Source organism: Sus scrofa, chromosome 14, assembly GCF_054392235.1.
Source record: "Sus scrofa isolate SSC_HxYL_T2T_F1_AM1 chromosome 14, Sscrofa_HxYL_maternal_Yorkshire_Landrace_v2.0, whole genome shotgun sequence".
Classification (NCBI taxonomy): domain Eukaryota; kingdom Metazoa; phylum Chordata; class Mammalia; order Artiodactyla; family Suidae; genus Sus; species Sus scrofa.
In genome coordinates, this window is record NC_139396.1 from 55,777,015 (window position 1) to 55,798,881 (window position 21,867).

The following is a 21,867-nucleotide window of genomic DNA, read 5'->3' on the forward strand; positions in this document are numbered from 1 at the left end:
ACAAAGTTCTTCTATCTCCACAAATTCAATGCATTTATGATTGTCAATCCATATATCCCAATTTGGAGTTAAGAAGATAACATTTATGTTGGCCAACAAATGCACTCAATAGGTGAGTGTGAGCTCATAGAACAGGAGTCAATGGAAGAATTTATTCACCTGAGTCATTTGGTACTGGCTCCCAGCAGGTATCTTACTGGGTAATCCTATCAAGTTTGCCACCTTGGAGTCATCTCACTGGGGGGAAAGTGGGTTCCAGTGGTACTGGCTCGGGAGAGCTGACTGTGCCTAAAGTTTAGTAACTTCACAGTGATAGCTTGTAATTGGCTACAGTGGAAATATTTACACAATGGAAATTGGCAGACAATACGGTCACCCCCACTGCCAGCTGAGTGTCTGTGGTTAAACATTTACCAGTACACAACTGGGTTGCTTTCATCCCTTAGGGTAAGAGAGCCATCCATCTCTTTTTAGCCCCTGTTGCCTATTTCTCAGGGGACTGGTCAGTTGCTTTCCTCATCCCTTAGTAAGCAGCATTTTCTCTTCTGAGGGTGGATCTGCCTTCCAAGTCCCATGGTTCTTTGCCACTCAGAAACACCAAATGTCACCTTCTTGGTCTTAAGTCCAGAGAGGAGAGGCTGGGCTTCCGTCAAAAATAGATACATTTCACAATTCTCTAGTTTCCGTTTTCTCATCTCCTCCTTTCAGCTTCTTTTTGGAACTCCAACTGATTTGGAACTTTCTTGCTATAGCATCTGCACCTCAATTCTTTTCTTCTAGGCAGAAGGCAGAGGAGAGCTAACAGTGGTGGTGTTTGAGGGGAGGTTTACCAGGCTTTCTTCTCCAAAGTAGAAGATGAGATGTTTTTGTTGCTCCTGGTCCTTAAGTTGCCAGCCTGTGGGTCTTGGGACTCATCCTAAAAACACCGGTGGAATTTTGTCTTAGTACTTTTTTTTTTTTTTTTTAGTCTTTATAGGGCTGCATTCATGGCATATGGAAGTTCCAGGGCTAGGGTTCAAATTGGAGCTGTAGCTGCTGGTCTATGACACTGCCACAGCAACGCCAGATCCGAGCCATATCTGCAAACTACACCACAGCTCACAGCAATGCCAGATCCTTAATCCACTGAGCAAGGCCAGGGATCGAACCCATGTCCTCATGGATACTAGTCAGATTCATTTCTGCTGAGCCACGATGAGAACTCCTTTTCTTAGTACTACTTGAAGTGAGGGATCCAGAGTTGGACCTGAGGGGCCAGGCTGCTACCCTAGCTGCTCCGGATTGGCCCATCCTTTCTGAGCCCCAGGAGAATATCTCTAGGTTGAATGGAGAAGCAGGTTGTTGCTAAGAAACCTTTCAGCATTACCTCTAGGGAGGGGACTTGGCAAGAGGAGTAGTGGGGCAGAAATAATAGGTGGTTTGATAGCTTCAAAGACACAGGCTGTAGGAGTGCTGGCTATGGAGTCAGGCAGGAGCCCCATCCCATTCCTTCCATGATCGAGATGACACAGTCTCAGACCTGGGCTCATATCCAGACTCCTCCATTTACTTGTGACATAAACTGACTCTCTGAGCCATCTGTCAGTTGGGAATGGTAATGCCTGCTTCTCAGGGTTGTGTGGAGGGTTCAGTGATGAAGGTACACAAATCACTTAATATAGAGTCTGTTTTTTTTTCTTTCCTTTTTTAAAGCTTTTTATTTTAAAATTTATTATCATTATTATTTTTTTGCCTTTTTTTTTTTTTTTTTAAGGGCCCTACCCTAGGCATATGGAAGTTCCCAAGCTAAGGGATGGATGGCAGCTGCAGCTGCCAGCCTACATCACAGCTCATGGCAACACTGGATCCTTAACCCAATGAGCAAGGCCAGGGATGGAACTCACATCCTCATGGATACTAGATGGGTTCCTGAGCCACAACAGGAACTCCCTCTTTCTTTTTTTCTTTTTTGAAATTGATTTCTTATGATTGTGTAGAGTAGGATTTTTTTTTTTTTTTTAAAGTAGAGTTGAGGAGTTCCCATCGTGGTGCAGTGGTTAACGAATCCAACTAGGAACGATGAAGTTGCGGGTTTGACCCCTGGCCTTGCTCAGTGGGTTAAGGATCTGGTGTTGCCGTGAGCTGTGGTGTAGGTCAAAGACTCAGCTCAGATCCCACGTTGCTGTGGCTGTGGTATAGGCCGTCGGCTACAGCTCCGATTAGACCCCTAGCCTGGGAACCTCCATATGCTGTGGGAGCGGCCCTAGAAAAGGCAAAAAGACAAAAAATAAAATAAAATAGGGTTGAGTTACAATGTTGTGCCAATTTCTACTATATAGCAAAGTGACCCAGTCATACACAGTGTCAACTTAAAAAATATGCACAACCTAGAAGTTGAGAGCTAAGTTTTATTTGGGGCAAAACGAGGACTATATCCTGGAGGCAGCAGTTCAGATAGCTCTGAGAAACTTCAGAGAGTTAGCGAAGAAGGTCAGTACATATGTGATTCTGGTGAAGAAGGGGAGATACATCGCTGTCAAGCACACATTTTACAGAAGGTTACTGCTAGTCATGAGGAGCAGATGTCATCATGAAGGATTTTAGGGGTTTTCTAGATATGAGGAGATGCAAGAATTGGGCTCATAAAACCTTCTGAAAATATCTACTGTCTGAAGACCTGTTCTGCCAGTTTTCTCCATGCACAGAGTACCTCACTCCTGATCTCTACCCTGAGCTTCTTTCAGGGGGTGGCTCATGATTCAGTCCATGTAGAGGCAGATAGCAAGTGCCAATCTCCACTTCACAATGTATACATTCTTTTGTAGAGTAGTTTTTTTCAATTTATGGGAGGTGAAAACGAAACACAACAAAACCAGCCATGTGTAGCAGCCTGAGCAGAGAGGTGTTTGAGCCTCGTGTTTAATAATCTCTGAGATTTAGGAGTCTTGATAGGCTCTATAAGGGTGCATCTCAAATGACAGACCCCCAGAGACATGCCTTAAAGACTTCTGAGTCCCTTACTTTATCTTCAGGACAATCCCATGGGTGAATATTGACTGTTAGGTGCAGACAGTGAAAACCTGGGCTTTGAAAGGCTCCTACTTTGCCAGAGACCCTACAGTGAACCCCTAACTCACCCCTAATGTCACTATTCTAGGCAGGGTATTTTCTACCATCCAGAGTGGCCTGAAACACAACCGGATGTTAGGGCAGGGTGTTTCCTAACAGATCCTATCTCAGAGCCAGCCACAGCCTTACCCAAACTGGAGAGAGTGAATGTTTCCTGGGCTAGCTCTGTCCCACACTGACTGTTGTCTGGAGGCTTCCTTTGAGGCCTGGTGACAGCCAAATCATCCAGGCTATAACAGCAAAAAAAAAAAAGACTGTAAAGAAAAAAAAAATATTGCCTGCCATTTCATTTCTACAGGGATCAAGCCATGAGACACTGCGGTGGCCTTCTGGGGAATTCAGGAATTAGAAAACCAGGAAACATTCTGTGCTTTGGATATACAGGCCCCTAAATAGTAAAGATGAGTACCTAAGGAAAAATTTCAAAGGACCCCAGATTCTTGCATCTTCCCATACAAAGAAAAACACTAACATCATTAACTTGAGATGTCTGTTCTTCCAGCCAAAAAGTTCTAACACATCCTGGCTCCCTCCCTTTTCTCTTGGAGCTGTTCCTCAGACCTGTCTGAAACTGTCTCTGTGGCTGTGGTGCTCAGTAAGTTTTCAGAATAAAACTTAACTCACAAGTTTTATACTGTGCATTTTTCTTTCAAGTTGACAAGACCAAGGCAGCCTTAGCATAAGTGACAAGATTGGCATATTGGCGGGAATTGGAGTCACACAGACATGGGTTCCAGTCCTGGTTTTACCACCAACTGGCTTGGTGACCTGGAGTTTAACCCCCAGCTGGAGGTTTCTCACTTGTAAAATGGGATTGAATGATTCTTCAGGTCCAAGGGTTGGAAGGACGGCCCAGTGAGATTAAGACTCTAAAGTTGCTTTAGAAAAAGTTCCCAGCTATGCAAAAGTGAGGTGCTGTAATCACTGCTGTAAAACATTGTGTAGGAGGTTGATCCTTCTGACAGTGGAGAGCTGGGCCTAAGCACCGAGCATTTGATTCAGCAAATATACCAGGAGGGCCTACTCTGAGCAAGTTCCCCTTGAGGTACTGTCAGGGTCACAGAAAATTCCAGACCCTCAACAGAACACTCACCACTTACTGATTTTATTCATATCTTGTTAACTTAAGGTGAGGATGTGAGGTATTCGTCAGAAAAGCTTGAGGAGCTGCAAGGAAATTTCATTTGCTTATTTAACATATATTGGGTGGTAACCAAGCTGCCAGGCTCTGGGAATAAAGGATGGTGAGGTGAATCATGGAGAGGCTTGACTTTCCATCACAAAGTAAAAAGATGAAAAACAAAAGCAAAAGTGGGAGAGGAAAGAGGAAAACTGTCAGGAGCTGGCTGAAGAGGTAAAATCACTGAGCAAAAGTGGGAAAAAAAGGAACTTTATGCAACTTTATGGCTCAGTTCATGGGCGAAAAATGCTTCTTCACTGGTTTCAAGAGGATTTCCTCATGGGAGAAGTATTTCAGTAAGGCACTTTTGGGCAACAGAGTGAATGATTTTCTTATAGCATTTTGTCCCCCCCCCAACATTTTATGATGAGGTGACGAGAAAATTTTCAAACACAGAAAAGTCCAAAGAATGGGAACATTCCTAGACTTCCTGCAGTCTACAGTTAATATGTCACTGTATTAGTTGCAGTTTTTTGTTTTTTTGGCTTTTTTTTTTTTTAAGACGAAGTTTCTGGTACAGCTGTTTCAGGGAGCACGTCTTCCTAAAGAGATTGTAACCCTGTTTTCCCCAGGACAGAAGAATGGGATGGGGGTATGGTGGGAAGAGGGGTATTTTAGCCCGGGAATGTAGCTCTCTGGGAACCAGACTGGATGGGGGCGGGGGAATTAAAAGGGAAAAACAAAAAAGCTCTCGAGAACCCAGTTCCGCTGAACCTGGGCCCTCACTCTTACTGTGAGGTCTCATCCAGTTAACCGGAGGACCTGAGTCTCGTGGCTGCTCTTGGCTGGAAGGTCTAAGGGATCATCTTTCTTCTGATCTAGACTTGCTTCCTTCTGCAAAGGGTTGAGAAGGGCAGCGATGGCGGCCCCGGCGCCCGCCCGGAGCACAGGGAAACAAATGAAAATCTCTAGAGCAGCTCAGCCGAAAGAACCCTGAATTCTGCAGCTTGGCAGCCGGCCCCTTCGCGACGCCCCTCCGGGTGCAGCAGCTAGAGCGCCCGGGAGGCAGCAGCCAACGGGCCGGGGCGGGGGTGTCCTCCTGCGGCAGCTGCAGGGATCTACCCGGCCCAGCTGGCCGCGCGACTCTCGGCCGCCGTCCCGGGCGGAGTGGGCTCTGGGAGGGACCAGCCTCAGCGCTCCTCCCCCGCCGGTCCGGACCCGACTCGGCGCGCCCTCTGCAGAAAGCCCTCCTCTCCGGGCGAGGTAGGGGAAGTTGAACTCCCGCCTGGATGGGAGGCGGGAGGGAGCCCGACTCCTGTTGTTTTCCGCGAGCCGGAGTGGGTGGCGGGCGCAGGGGGCGGGGTGCACCCTCCCACCCTGGCCGGGCGCTCCCGAGAGAGAGTCGCGCTCGGAACCCAGCGCAGCTGCTAGCCTCACACATCGAGTTCACCCAAGCATCCTTCGTAGGGGCTGCGGAAAGTGGAGCTACTCAGTCGTTCCGAGGACCTGGGAGGAGCACTCAGTACCCCAGGGGCTGGGCCCTGAGGGGCGCACACCCAGCCTAGCCGGAGCCTGCGTTTCCCGAGGGGCCCCTGCCCACAACTGGGGCGAGATGGCCGCAGGCGTCCGGGTGCCGGAACCTCAGGTCCTCGTCTGCCTCTGGGCGCTCCTGACCCGCTGGGTCGTCGCAGGTAAGGGACCGCGATCTGGAGGGAAAAGTTGAGCTTTGCCAGGCAGCGGTGGGGAGCCTAGAGCCGGGGACCGAATTCCCTCCTACTCTGCGGGATCCGGTTGTGGCCTCGGCCCGGGAGTCGCCCCGGTAGGGTCTTGAGTTTCCTGCTCGCAGCTCGGTTTTTTGCAGGGAGGAATTTTCCCGGACGCTTGATGGAGGGGAGGACATCCTCACCTTCTTGGAGTGGGCAGCGGGCGAGGCTGCAAAGGGCCTGCAGAGAGGTGATGGGAAAACCATGGCACTTGAAGATGGGAAAATTGAAGAGGGAGGTGTTTATTTTTATTTTTTTTAAGCGTCAGATGTAAGTTCGAGTTCTGGTTTTACGTGCTGAGCTGGTTCTCAAACCCGAGGTTCCTTTATTTCCTCTCCTTACTCTACCCAAGGTTGAACTCGCCTTGCACCTGTAACCTGTGGATTTCCCTACACACACCACTGCAAGCGGACCTGTGTGGACTAGCGCAAAGTTGGGCTTTTCTCCCTCACTTGAAAAGCAAAACAAAACTTTTATTTTGAAATAATTTCAGACTTAAAGAAAACCTCCCCTGCACTTGACATCATCTCTTAAACTTGACATGATTGGCAAAAGGTCTTAAATGCTTCATCTATGCTCTCTGTCTTGTAACAATAAAGAATAGAAGGTTGCTTACAAAAACATAAAGAATTTTAAAAAGAATGAAAAAAAATTTTTGTATTTAGTTCACCAGCCAATGCATGTCTTTTGTGTGCAGGGTGGTGTGACATGCAATGAGAGGAATGGAGTGGAGGGAAAGGAGATGTTAGTTTGCCAGAATACTTGCAGCGTCCTATTTTCAGGGTTACCCAGTCTGGCACACAGCACACCCAGCTGATCTGTAGGTTCCTAGAGGAATTGCCCCACTGAGCTTCCTAGTGGCAAGTGCCGAAAGTTCCTAATCATGAAGCTGTCCTAAGTTTTTGTTTTGCTTCTAGCAATTATTAAAAACAGTTGTTTCTCATAAGTTAGATTTCTAGTTTATCTGGAAAAATCTGAAGATCTGGCAGCACAGGGACTGTTTTCCAACATGGTACTGAGCAGTGGTCACCTGTTTTCATCCAGGGCAAGTGACTTCAAATTTATTCTCCCTCTTGCTGCTATAGTACTGACCCCTGGCCCACTGCAGACATGGACATTACCTGCTGGCCCCTCCAGGCATTTGACTTGGTGGTCACCATGCAGGGGGGAGGAGAAGTGGACACACAGTTTCCAACTGGCCATCCCTGGAAGTTAAAGGTGATTGTGTATTCCCTTCTCCCCAGCTGTCTGCAGTGTTTACTGCATTGTAACTGTCAAGGGCCTGGGGACATCAGAAGCCTGGGTTGAAATCATCATACTGGAATGAACTGGCTGCAGCTCACCACACAGGGAAGCTTCCTCCATTGCCATGCCCAGTTATTTTGATGCCCAGGCCAAGTTCACCTATGTGTCCAGTGCCAGGGGGGCCTCCCTGGCCTGATATATTTTTGTTCTTTGTTTTTCAAGCCAGCAGTTGACTTGGGAGGAAAAATTTTCTTTTTCCTGTTCATTTAACTCCAGTCGGTGTTCATGCCCCCACTGTCATCTCAGATTGTAAACCTGGGGTCATTCTTGGGGGAAGGTGTAGGAAAAAGAAATGTTTGGGTACAAACTCAACTCTGTAAATGATAATATGAGGGCAGCATTGGGAAATGGTTATTTATATTGCTCCTTCCTTTGGTCCATTTCTGAATTTAAGGTTGGGAGACCTTTGAGGACCCTCTGGACAACTTGCGGATGACTTCTAGTAGCACAAATTGTTACCATGTCTTACTGTCTCACCCTTCTGGTTGGGAGACCAGAGTAAATTCCTGTGACCTGGAGCATTGAAGAACTGAATGGCAGTCCCAGCTTTCCCAGTGGCTTGTGTGAGGCCTTAAGTAAATCACTCAAGTTTTCTGAACCTCAGTTTTCTCAATTGTACAATGAAAGGGTTTACGGAAGTTCCCTTGTGGCACAGTGGGTTAAGGATGCGGTGATGTCACTACTGTGGCTTGGGTCACTGCTGTGGTGCAGATTTCATCCCTGACCTGGGAACTTCCACATGCCTCAAGCATGACCAAAAAATCAATCAAATAAAATGAGGGGGTTAGGATGGTCAAGTGTGGAATTAGTGCATCCTGAAGGACTCCCCATTCTTGTCTATGTCAGACATTACTAATGTATTCTCCGCTGAGCCCTGATGCAGCCTACCCTGATCTTTAACCCAGCCCTCAGGACTGCCAGCGTCTCAGGACAGAATGACCTCTCAGGTCACCTTCAGCTTCAGTGGTTAAAAAGAATGGAGTGAGCAAAGCCAGGAGAAGTGAAATGCCTTAAAATGGTGGATTTTGTAGTTATGTCATTCTACTCCTTGGAGGAAAAGACAATATTAGCTCAAGTTCCAAGACTAGTGTTTCACCAGGGCTTGTCCAAGTTTTTTTTTTTTTTTTTTAATTCCTTTGCCAAGGAGCCTGGGAAGGAGCAAGTCTGCAGATCTCGTGAGCACACATTGTTGTGTCTGTAACTCTCTAGTTCTCTTCTCAGTGGGAATTACCCCTGAGAACTTGGGCTCCCACACCTAATTGTTTAAAAATAACTCTCACTTGTTTTTTCACATGATTTTTCTTGTTCTTTTGGAATCTCTAGCATTAGGTGACATTCTCTGCCTTGCAGCAAGTGGTTTAGAATTTTCTCTTTTTTTCACCTTGCTCTGGTTTATTGGAAATGATGTGGCCAAAATTGGGAGAGAGTCAGAACATTCTGTGGCTCCAGGCTGGCTTCTGATCTTTCACAGGGGACCCCTTTAACCAGACAAAAGGCCAAATACAGATAACTGTTACTTTCTTTTATAAAAAGGAAGGAGTTCCAGAGGCAGGTAGCCATTTTTTAAAAATTTTTCATAACCACCTACTACAGATATAATTTACATACCATAAAATTCACTCTTTTAAAATGCACAATTCACTGGTGTTTAGTATATTCACAAGATTGTGCAACTATCGCCACTAAATAATTCCAGAACATTTTCATCACTACAAACAGAAGCACTCAACGTAAATATTAACAATTATTCCCCACTACCTGCCCCCATTCCTAGATAAGCCACTTACCCAGCCCTAGACAACAGCTAATCTACTTTCTATCTCCACAGATTTGGCTATTTGGATATTTCATATAAGTGGAATCACACAATACATTGTCTTTTATGACTGCCTTCTTTCACTTAGCATAATGTTTTCAAGATTCATCCATGCCATAGTATGTACTTCATTACTTTTTATGGCCAAATAATATTCCCATTGTATGGATATACCACATTTTATTTATCCTTTCATCAACTGATGGTCATTTGGACTGTTTCCCCCTTTTGGCTGTCACGAATGATTCATGTGAACATACATGTACAATTTTTTTGTGCAGATGTGTGTTTCATTTTTCTTTATACCTAGGAGTGAAATTGCTGAGTCATATGGTAAATTTAACCTGGTGAGGAAAGGCCAAACTATTTTCCAGTGTAGCTGCAACCATTTGAAAATCCTACCAACAATGTATATGTTTCCAATTTCTCCATATCTTTACCAACCCTTGTTATTGTCTTTGATTTTAGCCTTTCTAGTGGGTGTGAAGTGTGAGGTATCTTACTGTGGCTTTGATTTGCACTTCCCTAGTGACTAATGATGAGCATCTTTTCATATGCTTCTTGGTCTTTTTCTGTCTTTTGGAGAAATATCCTTTGCCCTTTTAAAAATTGTATTATTTGTCTTATTGTTGTGTTGTGAAAGTTCTTTATATATTCTGGATACAAATCCCTTATCAGATGTGATTTGCAAATATTTTCTCCCAACCTGTGGGTTGTCTTTTCACTTTTCACGTTCTTTCTTTCATTTCTTTTTTTTTTTTTTTGTCTTTTTAGGGCCACACCCATGGCAAATGGAAGTTCCCAGGCTAGGGGTTGAAATGGAGCTGCAGCTGCCAGACGACACCACAACCACAGCAACACAGCAACACCAGATCTGAGCCATGCCTTCGACCTACACCACAGCTCACTGCAATGCTGGGACCTCAACCCACTAAGTGAGGCCAGGGATGGAACCTGCAATCTCATAGATACTACTAGTAGGGTTTGCTATTTCTGAACGACAACAGGAACTCCTCTTTTCACTTTCTTTCGTTTTGGTCTTTTTAGAGCCACACCATGGCATATGGAGGTTCCCAGGCTAGGGGTTGAATTGGAGCTGCAGCTGCCAGCTGATGCCACAACCACAGCAATGCCAGATCTGAGCCACATCTGCAACCTATACCATAGCTCACAGCAACACCGGATCCTTAATCCACTGAGCGTGGCCATGGGTCAAACCTATGTCCTCATGGATGCTAGTTAGATTTGTTTACACTGAGCCATGATGGGAGCTCCTCTTCACTTTCTTGATGGTGTCCTTCGCAGCACAAAAATTTTAATTTTTTTTTTTTATATACCCATGGCATGTGGAAGTTCCTGAGCCAGGGATCAAACCGGCACCACAGTAGCAACCCAAGATGCTGCAGTGAAAATACTGTATCCTTAATCTGTTGCGCCACAAGAGAACTCCACAAAAGTTTAAATTTTAATGAAGTCCAACTGATCTATTTTTCTTTTGTCACTGTGCTTTGGGTGTCATCTAAGAAAATACTGCTTAACTCAAAGTCATGAAGATTTATTCTTTTTTTTTTCCCAAGCATTTTATAGTTTCATCTCCATACAGGTCTATGGTCTATTTTGAGTTAATTTTTTTTAACTTCGCCTGTAGCATGTGGAAGTTCCCAGGCCAGAGACTGAATCCATGCCACAGCAGCAAACTGAGCTGCTGCAGTGACAACTGTAGATGCTTAACCCACTGCGCCCCAAGAGAACAAAGAGCATTAATTTTTATATATGATGTGAGATAAAGGGGTTCAAATTCCTTCTTTTGTATGTGAATATCCAATTGTCCCAACACCACTGTGGAAGGCAGTTTATTTTGTAATGAAATATGATCTTTCACAAAACCACAGCATAGTCATATACTTTGAATACTTTTGATGTGGTGGAGAAAGAATTAAATGGAGGATTGTAAGAAATCTAGACTCAGGTCCCACACCACTACCTTCTCATTGTAGGACTGTGGGCCAGCCAACTTTGCTTCTTTGCATCACACTGTTTTCTTTTCTTTTCTTTTCTTTTTTTTAAAGTAAAATGCTTTTATTTATTTATTTATTTATTTATTTATTTATTGTCTTTTCTAGGGCCACACCCGCAACATATGGAGGGTCCCAGGCTAGGGGTCTAATCGGAGCTGTAGCCACTGGCCTACGCCAGAGCCACAGCAATGTGGGATCGGAGCCACGTCTGTGACCTACACCACAGCTCACAGCAACGCTGGATCCTTAACCCACTGAGCAAGGCCAGGGGTCAAACCCGAAGCCTTGTGGTTCCTAGTCGGATTCGTTAACCACTGAGCCATGACCGGAAATCCCACACTGTTTTCATCTACTGAATGTGATAGCATGAGTAAAAGACTCCTAACAGTTCCTGCCCATTATTCCTGTGCCTGTGGCCTCTTTGTATTTGGGTGCTGATTGTGGAGGAGGCTGGAAAATTACAACACTTCTCAGCAAAATGGGCTGCATTCTTGTTACCTGGTGACAGTCTTGTGCCAAATAAATTTTCTTAGCATTTGTCAGTCTTGAGTGAGCACCAGGATCACCTGGAGGGCTTGTTAAGATGCAGAGTGCCAAGAGTTTCAATTGTGGCTCAGCAGGTTACAAGCCTGATGTAATATCCATGAGGATGTGGGTTCAGAGAGTCCTGGCCTCACTCAGTGGGTTAAGGATCTGGCATTGCTGCAGTTGTGGTGTAGGTTGCAGATGTGGGTCAGATCTGGCACTTCTGTGGCTGTGGCATAGGCTGACAGCTGCAGCTCCGATTGGACCCCTAGCCTAAGAATTTCCACATGTCACAGGTGCAGACATAAAAATTTTTTAAAAAAATTAAAAAAAAAAAATTCAGGAGGAGTTCCCGTCGTGGCGCAGTGGTTAACGAATCCGACTAGGAACTAGGTTGCGGGTTCGGTCCCTGCCCTTGCTCAGTGGGGTAACCATCTGGCATTGCCGTGAGCTGTGGTGTAGGTTGCAGACGCGGCTCGGATCCCGCGTTGCTGTGGCTCTGGCGTAGGCCGGTGGCTACAGCTCCGATTCAACCCCTAGCCTGGGAAACTCCGTATGCCACAGGAGGGGCCCAAGAAATAGCAACAACAACAACAAAAAAGACAAAAGACAAAAGACAAAAAAAAAAAAAAAAATTCAGGAATGGGGAATTTCCATTGTGGCTCAGCAGGTTACAAACCCGACTAGTATACATGAGGATTTGGGTTCAATCCCTGGCCTAGCTCAGTGGGTTAAGGATCTAGCATTGCTGTGAGTTGTGGTGTAGTTTGCAGATGTGACTCAGATCTGGCATTGCTGTGGCTCTGGCGTGGGCCAGCAGCTGCAGCTCCAATTTGATTCCTAGGCTGGGAATCGCCATATGCTGCACCTATGGCCCTAAAAAAGACAAAAAAAAAAAAAAAAAAATCAGGAATGGAAGTGTTTGAACTATGTGCAAAAATACACAGGATGAAACAAACAAACAAACAAGATCAGAGTGCTATTTCCCACCCCACCCCTTGTTTCTGATTTACATGTTCTGGGTTGGACCTGATAATCTGCATTTCTACAAGGCTGCTGCTGATCTGGGCTTTTCCTTCTGCCTGGGAACCCCAGCTTGACCTCTGCTTGGCTAATTCCTTCCTGACCATCAGATCTTCCCTGTCAAAAATCACAGCTGGACTTCGGTGCGCCTTCTTGAGCCCCTGTCATATTATTGCCAGCTTATTGTCTGTTTTCTCCACTAGACTGTGAGATCCTGGAGGTCTCTGTCTCTTTTTCCCACCATTGGTTCCCCAGTGCCTAGTATAGAGTATGCACCAAAGTCCACCCTATGAGCCTGTTCTTGCATAGAGCTGCCTAGTGGTCTTACATTGGATCAGAGATGTAGAGAGACAGAGATAGTAGCAGGAAAGAGGAAACAAAGCCAGAACTCTCTTCCTCCCACCCTTCTGGATTTCTAGGGAAGTAAAACTATTTGAGTTCTTTATCAGTTATTTATTGCCACAATAATGTACATAAAAAACCATCCCACAATGAGATCCTGCTGTGTAGCACTGGGAACTATGTCTAGTCATTTATGATGGAACATGATAATGTGAGAAAAAAGAATGTATACATGTAAGTGTAACTGGGTCGCCATGCTGTATAGTAGAAAATTGACAGAATACTGTAATTCACCTATAATGGAAAAAAAATAAAAGTCAATATATTAAAAAAAAAGAAAGAAACCGTCCAAAATTGGAAATAAGTGCTTATTGTGCAAGGGCCTGGGGTGGTGGGTCAGTTGGCTCTGCTGTTCTTGCCTGGACTCCCTCCCATATCTGGGCATCAACTGAGTGGCCAGAGGCTGATCTAGAATGGCCACAGCTGGGAGGATTGAGGCTACTGCAGTCTGTACTGTGTAGTTTTCATCTTCCCCTGACACCTAATCTAGGCATATCCTCAAGGTGGTGACAGGTGAGCGTGAGCAAGCTTAGTTACACTGGTGCTTTGTAAGCCTCTGTTTGCACTGCATTTGCTTACCCCCATTGACCAGAGCAAGTCACCTGGCCCTGCCAGAGTCAGAGTGGGAGGGTGTTGTGGAGTGACATCATGATGGGCATGGATAGTGGGGGGAGGGGGTTATTAGAGCTGTTTGCAGTTGTGATCCACCACAAGTTCATGACTGTCAGGTATTGGCCGATAATCTTGTCAGGTTGAGGCTTTGTATGTTACTGCATCTCAAAAACACATGCCTGGTTTTTAAAAAAATTTTAGTGCAGAGAGGCTATGCAAAAAGAGAGATTGTTCAGAGATCAAGAAAGGGAGTAACAGGAGTTCCCGTCATGGCTTAGTGGTTAACGAATCTGACTAGCATCCATGAGGGCACAGGTTCTATCCTTGGCCTTGCTCAGTGGGTTAAGGATCTGGCGTTGCTGTGAGCTGTGGTGTAGGTTGCAGATGCAGCTCAGATCCTGTGTTGCTGTGGCTGTGGTGTAGGCCAGCAACTACAGCTCCAATTCAACCCCTAGCCTGGGAAACTTCATGTGCCACAGGTGCAGTGCTAAAAAGAAAAGAAAATTAAAAAAAGGGGGGTTAACGGTCCGACTTTTCCTTATACAGGACTGGAGGCTGCTGTCATCGGAGAAGTTCAAGAGAATGTCACGCTGCTCTGTGGCAACATCTCAGGACCGAGGGGCCTCGTGACCTGGTATCGGAATGACTCGGAGCCAGTCTTCCTCGTGTCCTCCAATTCCAGTCTGCCGTCAGCCCAGCCACGCTTCTGTCTGGTGAATGCCAGCTCCCTGCACATTGAGGCACTGAGCCTGCAGGATGAGGGGAACTACACCTGCTGGGAGGTCCTGAACGAGACTCGGTGGTTCCAAGTGTGGCTGCAGGTGGCCAGTAAGTGGTGGGAGGGGTCTAGGACTGGCTGGCATGACACTCAGAGCCTTGAACCTGAGGAGAGCTTTGGAGTTGGCAGCCTGGATTTCATGCTGGGCTCTGCTGCCTGTAGGCTGAGTGACTTCTTACACCTGTTATTTTGTCATCTGTAAAATGGGGATGAAAGGAATTCTTGCCTTGTAAGAATTGCTGTGAGGAATAGATGCCAGTTTATCTATATAAAGTGCTGTAGAGTGGCCACTGGCAATATTAGTTGGCTATTACTTTTAGCTTGTTAATGTTATCCTTGCTGTTAACCTCAGTTTATCATGCAACAAAATCAGAGTATAACATAATCAAGTCCGACTGGCTGAGTTCCAATCCTAAGGCTTGGTCACCTTCAGTATAAAGCTTAATATCTCTCAGCTTCACTTCTCCTTATTTGTTAACTGGGGACAATGCACTGTATACCTTATCAGGTATGTGCTCTTATGCCGTAATGCTAAGTACAGTGCTTGGTATAAGCTACTATTACTGCTGTCTTTCCTAAATCAGTCTATCTGTCGATATATATATAGATTAAGAGCAAGAGTTGGCAAATTATAGCTGTGGGCCATTTCTAGCTTGTTGCCTATTTTTGTACAGCCTACATGATATGAATTTTTTTTCACATTTTTAATGATTGAAAAAAATCGAGAAGAATAGTGTTTGTGGCATGTGAAAATTATGTGAAATTCACATTTCAACGTCCATAAGTAAGGTCTTATTTGAATACGGCCATGCTCATCCATTCGCATTTTATCTCTGACGGCCTTTGGTACTACAGCACCAGAGCTGAGTGGCTGTGACACAGATTGCATGTCCTGTGGAGCCTAAAATATTTAATTTCTGACCCTTATAGAAAAAGTCTTTTGGTCACTGGTTTAGAGAGACATCAACATTCTATATCCAGGATGTGCCCATGTGATCACTTTACTGCTCCCTGATTTCCTCACCTGTAAATTAAAGAATTTACTCATTCCTTTAGTCAGCATGTGTTTATTGAGAGCCTGATGCCAGGCACTATTCTAGGCACTGGGCCCCATGAATAAACAGGACAGGAACAGTCCCTATGTGCGTGGAGCTGACATCCCAGTGGGGGAAGACAAACAGTAAGCAGGTAAGCAAATGCATCAGGAAGTGTCAGAGTGGCAGGTGCTGTGCAGAGAATTGAGTTGGGGTCACATGATTTTCTGAAACGCTTTACATGGGGGGTCTGAGAGGAGCTTTCGGATAGAGTGACATTGAAGCTAAATAATACTTAGGAGCCAGTTATGCAAAGGTGAGAGAGAAAGGGATCCAGACAGAAACTGAGCTAGAGCAGGATGAGTTGAACATGGTGCACAAGTGGGTGAGGAGAAGGCTGGTGTGGTGGGAACCCGGTGTGGGAGAGGGCAGGATATGTGAGATGTGGGAGGCGGGCCCAGACCATGTGGGGCTGGCAGGACTGGTGTTAGGGGTTGAATTATGTTCCCCAGACAGATACGTTGAAATCCCAACCCCTGGTACCTGTCAGTGTGACCTTATTTGGAGATAGGGTCTTTGCAGATGTGATCAACTTAAGATGAGGTCATTAGGGTGAGCCCTAATTAAAAGTGACTAGTATAAGAAGAGGCGAAGACATGCATAGACAGAGACCCAGGGAGGGCGTCATACAGTGACAGAGGCAAAGACTGGAGTAGTGCAGCTGCAAGCAAAGGAATGCCTGAGACTGACAGCCACAACCAGAAGCCAGGGAAGAGATGGGGAAGGGGTCTCTCCTGGAGCCTTCAGAGGAAGTATGGCCCTCCTGGCCTCTTGATTCCTACTGCTGGCCTCCAGAACAGTTGTAGAATAAAAATTTCTGTCGTTTTAACTCATCTAGCTTGAGGTACTTTGTTAAGGCAGCCCCAGGACAGTAATACACCTGGTAAAAATTTGGGGTTTTATTCTGGGTGCAGGAGGAACTGGAGCTGTGAGCAAGCAGGGGTGTGGTATCCTTTGAATTACGCATGGCGGGAATTCCTGTTGTGGCTCAGCGGTTAAAAACACGACATAATGTCTGTGAGGATGCGGGTTTGATCCCTGGCCTTGCTCAGTGGGTTAGGGATCCGGCAATCTGTGGCATAGGTTGCAGATGTGGCTCCGATCTGGCGTTGCTGTGGCTGTGGTGTACGCCAGCGGCTACGGCTCCAATTCCACCCCTAGTCAGGGACCTCCATATGCCACAGGTGCAACCTTAATTAAAAAAAGAAGTTCCCATCGTGGCTCAGCAGAAATGAATCTGACTACCATCCATGAGGACGGAGGTTTGATCCCTGTCCTTGCTCAATGGGTTAAGGATCCGGCGTTCCTGTGAGCTGTGGTGTAGGTCACAGATGAGTCTCGGATCTGGTGTTGCTGTGGCTGTGGTGTAGACCAGCGGCTGCAGCTCCAATTAGACCCCTAGCCTGGGAACATCTATATGCCGTGGGTGCGGCCCTAAAAAGAAAAAACAAAAAAAGAAAACAAAAAGGGGGGGAAGAAAAAGAATCATGCATAGAGAATGGATGTGTGTGGTCTATAGAAAAACTGGTAAAATAAAAATCAAGGAAGTCAATTGGATGTACATAATATTGGTGGCCAGAGTCAGAGCTTGGTGAAAAGGTACAGGTTCAGAAAATATTCTGGAGGTAGACCAGTAAGATTTGCTGGTGGATTGGAAGTGGAGGATGAAGGAAAGAGAGGCTTCAAGGACAGATTTTTGGACGGTTTCTGAAGTTTCCACCAACTCTCAAGCCTTATGGAATTTGCGAACACAGTGTTTTGGCGTCTGGAGATGCCATGGGTGAATTGCTGAATGGCCAGGAATGAATGTGGGTGTATCAAAAAATGTCATCCAGTGCCCAGTTTGGTTCCCACTGTGAGTCCATGGGTGAGAGCTGACAGGCCTTCTCACTGCAGCTGCCAAACGGTAATTAATAATTTCTTTATGTCAGTCTTGTCAATAAATGTCTTTGCTTTTGGCCACAGAGGAGTAAGGTGGCATTTCAACTTTAGGATTTTTTTTTCCTTAGGATTACTCTTTCTGGTTTGTTTGTTTGTTTATTGCCACACCTGCGACATATGAAAGTTCCTGAGCTTGGGATGGAATCCTAGCCACAGCTGCCGAAATGCCGGATCCTTAACCCACTGTGTCACAGCAGGAACTCCCCTCTCTAGTTTATGATGATTTTTATCTGACACTGACTTATTAATCATTGGCTACGTTTATTGGAGGATGGCTTAGTTTCATCATTGCCTTGTAGGGGGATAAATGCAAGGCCTTCTTACAATGAAAGTGAACTTACAGTTTAAAAAATATCACTAAACTCAAATAGTGCTTTGGGCTCCCTGAGTTATTATGGTGTGATTTATGTTACGGAAATGTCTTCACTTGGAAGCATGGGAGTCCCTGACTGGTTTAGGACTTGTTTGTGGAAATAGAACACAGGCTGTCTTAGTCAGTTGGTTATAAAATAGCATAGACTGTGTAGTTTAAATAGCAAATGTTTTCTCGCTGTTCTGGAGTCCAAGAAGTCTAAGATCAAGGTGCCAGCAGATCCTGTGTCTAGTGAGGGTCTGCTTTCTGGTTGGCAGGTGTGTGTCTTCTTTCCTTGGTGGAGAACCGAGAAGGAGGAAGCAAGCTCTGCGGGGTCTCTCCTTATAAGGGCACTCATCTCCTTCTCTCCTGACCTAATCCCCTCCCAGAAGCTCTCCCTCCAAATACCACCGCTCTGGGATATGCTTCAGCATATGACTGGGGGTCGGGGACAGGATACAAACCTTCAGTCCACAGCACAGATGTCCTCTGGTTTCACATACACTAGAGCCCTCTGGAATGTCAGACCATGTTCCCATTCCAGGAGAGACCCTAGGCCAACAACAGGCCCTTTCAGGCACCAAGTGGCCCTTTCCTACTCCTCAGCCAGGGACCTGAAGGGGAGGCCTTGGCATCTCAGATTGGAACTCACCCTCCTTTCTGCGTGGGAGATTTCAGAAAATGGATTAGGCCTGACACCCTCCCCCGCCCCCACTACTAGGAGGATGGTGGTATTGCTGAGTGGACCAGAGCACACACTCTGAGGCTCGGCTGCCTGGGTTCAAGTGCAGGTCCTGCTGGGTTGTCTTGGTGACCTTGAGGAAATCACTGGAACTCCTCCAACCTTAGTTTTTTTGTTTGTTTGTTTGTTTTTGTTTTTTTAGGGTCGCACCCCAGGCATATGGAGGTTCCCAGGCTCAAATCGGAGCTGCAGCTGCCAGCCTAGTCTACAACCACAGCAACGTCAGATCTGAGACTCATCAATGACCTACACCACAGCTAATGGCAATGCTAGATCCTTAACCCACTGAATGAGGTCAGGGGTTGAACCCAAATCCTCATGGATCCTAGTCAGGTTTGTTTCCATTGAGCCATGACAGAAACTGCTTCAATCTTAGTTTTATCATCTGTGAATTCAGGGGCACAAATTCCCGGCACATATTCATGAGACAAACCCATACAGCCTTCTGCATAGGGTTTGACACACAATATATGTACACCTGGTCCACGTGACCTCCATCAGTGGGTTAAGCAGATGATGGGGTTCCTGTGGGGAAAAAATGCATCTCAAGTTCCCATCAATTAGTACATCTGGGCTTTTTGAACAAGACTTCTGTGGGTCAGGGACTTTGTGTGCCCAGATCTTGCTTTTCCTGTCTTTCAACTTACATGGTTGATAATTTAGTTTCTTAAGAAAAAGTTTGGAAACATTCTAACATGGCCTTGGAAGCTAGGGTAAAAAAATCTGAAATGTGACAAGCTGTTATTGTAAGTCATTTTGGTTTTTTTTGTTATTTAAAATTTTGTTTTCTTCCAGCTTTGAGATATAATTGAGGGAGTTCCCGTTGAGGCTCAGCAGTAACGAACCTGACTAGTGTCCATGAGGATGAGGTGTTTTTTTTCTTGATTTATTTTTTATTTTTTTATTACTCAAATGAATTTATCACATCTGTAGTTGTATAATGATTGTAACAATCTGATTTCACAGGATTTCCATCCCACAGCCCAAGCACATCCCCCCACCCCCCAAACTGTCTCCTCCAGAGACCGTAAGTTTTTCAATGTCTGTGCGTCAGCATCTGTTCTGCAAAGAAGTTCAGTCTGTCCTTTTTTCAGATTCCACATGTCAGTGAAAGCATTTGATGTTGGTGTTTCATTGTATGGCTGACTGCACTTAGCATGATAGTTTCTAGGTCCATCCATGTTGCTAAAAATGCTGGTATTTCATTCTTTTTAATGGCTGAGTAATATTCCATTGTGTATATATACCACATCTTCTGGATCCATTCCTCTGTTGATGGACATTTAGGTTGTTTCCATGTTTTGGCTATTGTGAATAGTGCTGCAATGAACACTGGAGTACATGTGTCTTCATGAGTCGTGGTTTTCTCTGGATAGATACCCAGGAGTGGGATTGGTGGATCAAATGGTAGTTCTATTTTTAGTTTTCTGAGGCGTCTCCATACTGTTTTCCACAGTGGTTGCACCAATTTACAATCCCACCGACAGTGTACTAGGGTTCCTTTTTCTCCACACCCTCTCCAGCACTTATTGTTTGCAGACTTTTGGATGATGGCCATGCTGGCTGGTGTAAGGTGGCACCTTAGAGTGGTTTTGATTTGCATTTCTCTAATAATGAGTGATGTTGAACATCTTTTCATGTGTTTTTTGGCCATCTGTATGTCTTCTTTGGAGAACTGTCTGTTTAGATCTTCTGCCCATTTATTGATGGGGTTTTTTGTTTTTTTGGTATGGAGCTGCAGAAGTTCTTTATAAATTTTGGAGATGAATCCCTTGTCTGTTGATTCACTTGCAAAGATTTTCTCCCATTCTGTGGGTTGTCTTTTCATGTTGTTTAGAGTTTCCTTTGCTGTGCAGAAACTTTTCAGTTTGATTAGGTCCCATTTGTTTATTTTTGTTTTTATTGTCTATACTCTAAGAGGTGGAGCTGAGAAGATGTTGCTGTCGTTTATGTCAGAGAGTGTTTGGCCTATGTTTTCCTCTAAGAGTTTTATAGTGTCTGGTCTTATATCTAGGTCTTTAATCCACTTGGAGTTGATTTTTGTGTATGGTGTTAGGGAGTGTTCTAATTTCATTCTTTTCCATGTGGCTGTCCAGTTTTCCAGCACCACTTATTGAACAAGCTGTCCTTTCTCCTTTGTATATTCTTGCCTCCTTTGTCCTGTTGGCTGTAGGTGTGTGGGTTTAATTCTCGGCTTTCTATCCTGTTCCATTGATCTCTATTTCTGTCTTTGTGCCAGTACCATAAGGTTTTGATAACTGTTGCTTTGTAGCATAGTCTGAAGTCCGGGAGCCTGATTCTTCAAGCTCCATTTTTCTTTTTCAGGATGTCTTTGGCTATTCTGGGTCTTTTGTGCTTCCAGACAAACTTTAAAATATTTTGTTCAAGTTCTGTGAAAAATGTCCTTGGTCATTTGATAGGGATTGCATTGAATCTGTAGATTGCCTTAGGTAGTATAGTCATTTTGATAATATTAACTCTTCCAATCCATGAGCATGGTATATCTATTTGTGTCATCTTTGATTTCTTTCATCAGTGTCTTATAGTTTTCAGAGTATAGGTCTTTTGCCTCTTTAGGTAGGTTTACTCCTAGGTATTTTATTCTTTTGGATGCAATAGTAAATGGGATTGCTTCTCTAATTTCTTTTTCTGCTCTTTCATTGTTAGGTTATAGAAATGTCGTCGATTTCTGTGTATTAATTTTGTATCCTGCAACTTTGCCAAATTCGTGGATGAGCTCTAACAGCTTTCTGGTAGAGTCTTTAGGATTCTTTAGGTATAGTATCATGTCATCTGCAAATAGTGATAGTTTTACTTCTTCCTTTCCAATTTGGATTCCTTTTATTTCTTTTACTTTTCTGATTGCTGTGGCTAGGACTTCCAGAACTATGTTGAAGAGTAGTGGTGAGAGCAGACATCCTTGTCTTGTTCCTGATCTCAGCGGGAATTCTTTCAGCTTTTCACCATTGAGAATGATGTTCACTGTGGATTTGTCATATATGGCCTTTATCATGTTGAGGTAGGTTCCCGTTATGCCCACTTTCTGAAGGGTTTTTATCAGAAATGGGTGTTGGATTCTGTCAAAGGCTTTTTCCACGTCTATTGAGAGGATCATATGGTTTTTACACTTTGTTAATGTGGTGTATCACACTGATGGATTTGCAGATATAGAAGAACACTTGCATCCCTGGGATAAATCCCAGTTGATCATGATGTACAATCCTTTTAATGTATTGTTGGATGTGGTTTGCTACTATTTTGCTGAGGA

The 21,867-nt window shown here is 44.9% G+C and overlaps 1 protein-coding gene across 8 annotated transcripts in view; it reads left to right on the forward strand.

Annotated features, from left to right (window-relative positions):
• Positions 1 to 5,443: 5,443 nt before the first annotated feature.
• The window catches only part of VSIG10 (V-set and immunoglobulin domain containing 10), a 99,418-nt gene continuing 82,994 nt past the window's right edge, over positions 5,444 to 21,867 (forward strand). For 3 of the 8 annotated variants that reach the window (XR_014826150.1, XR_014826145.1, XM_001924427.6), the window contains exons 1-3: positions 5,444 to 5,491; positions 5,696 to 5,919; positions 14,239 to 14,520. Coding sequence is in view for 2 of the 8 variants with exons in the window: in XM_001924427.6 (XP_001924462.2) it covers positions 5,841 to 5,919; positions 14,239 to 14,520 (361 nt within the window). In the remaining 6 variants the exon portion in view is untranslated. Of the gene's footprint in view, positions 5,920 to 14,238; positions 14,521 to 21,867 lie in introns of all 8 variants that reach the window. The other 5 variants (XR_014826147.1, XR_014826149.1, XM_013982901.3 and 2 more) reach the window with 3 other exon arrangements.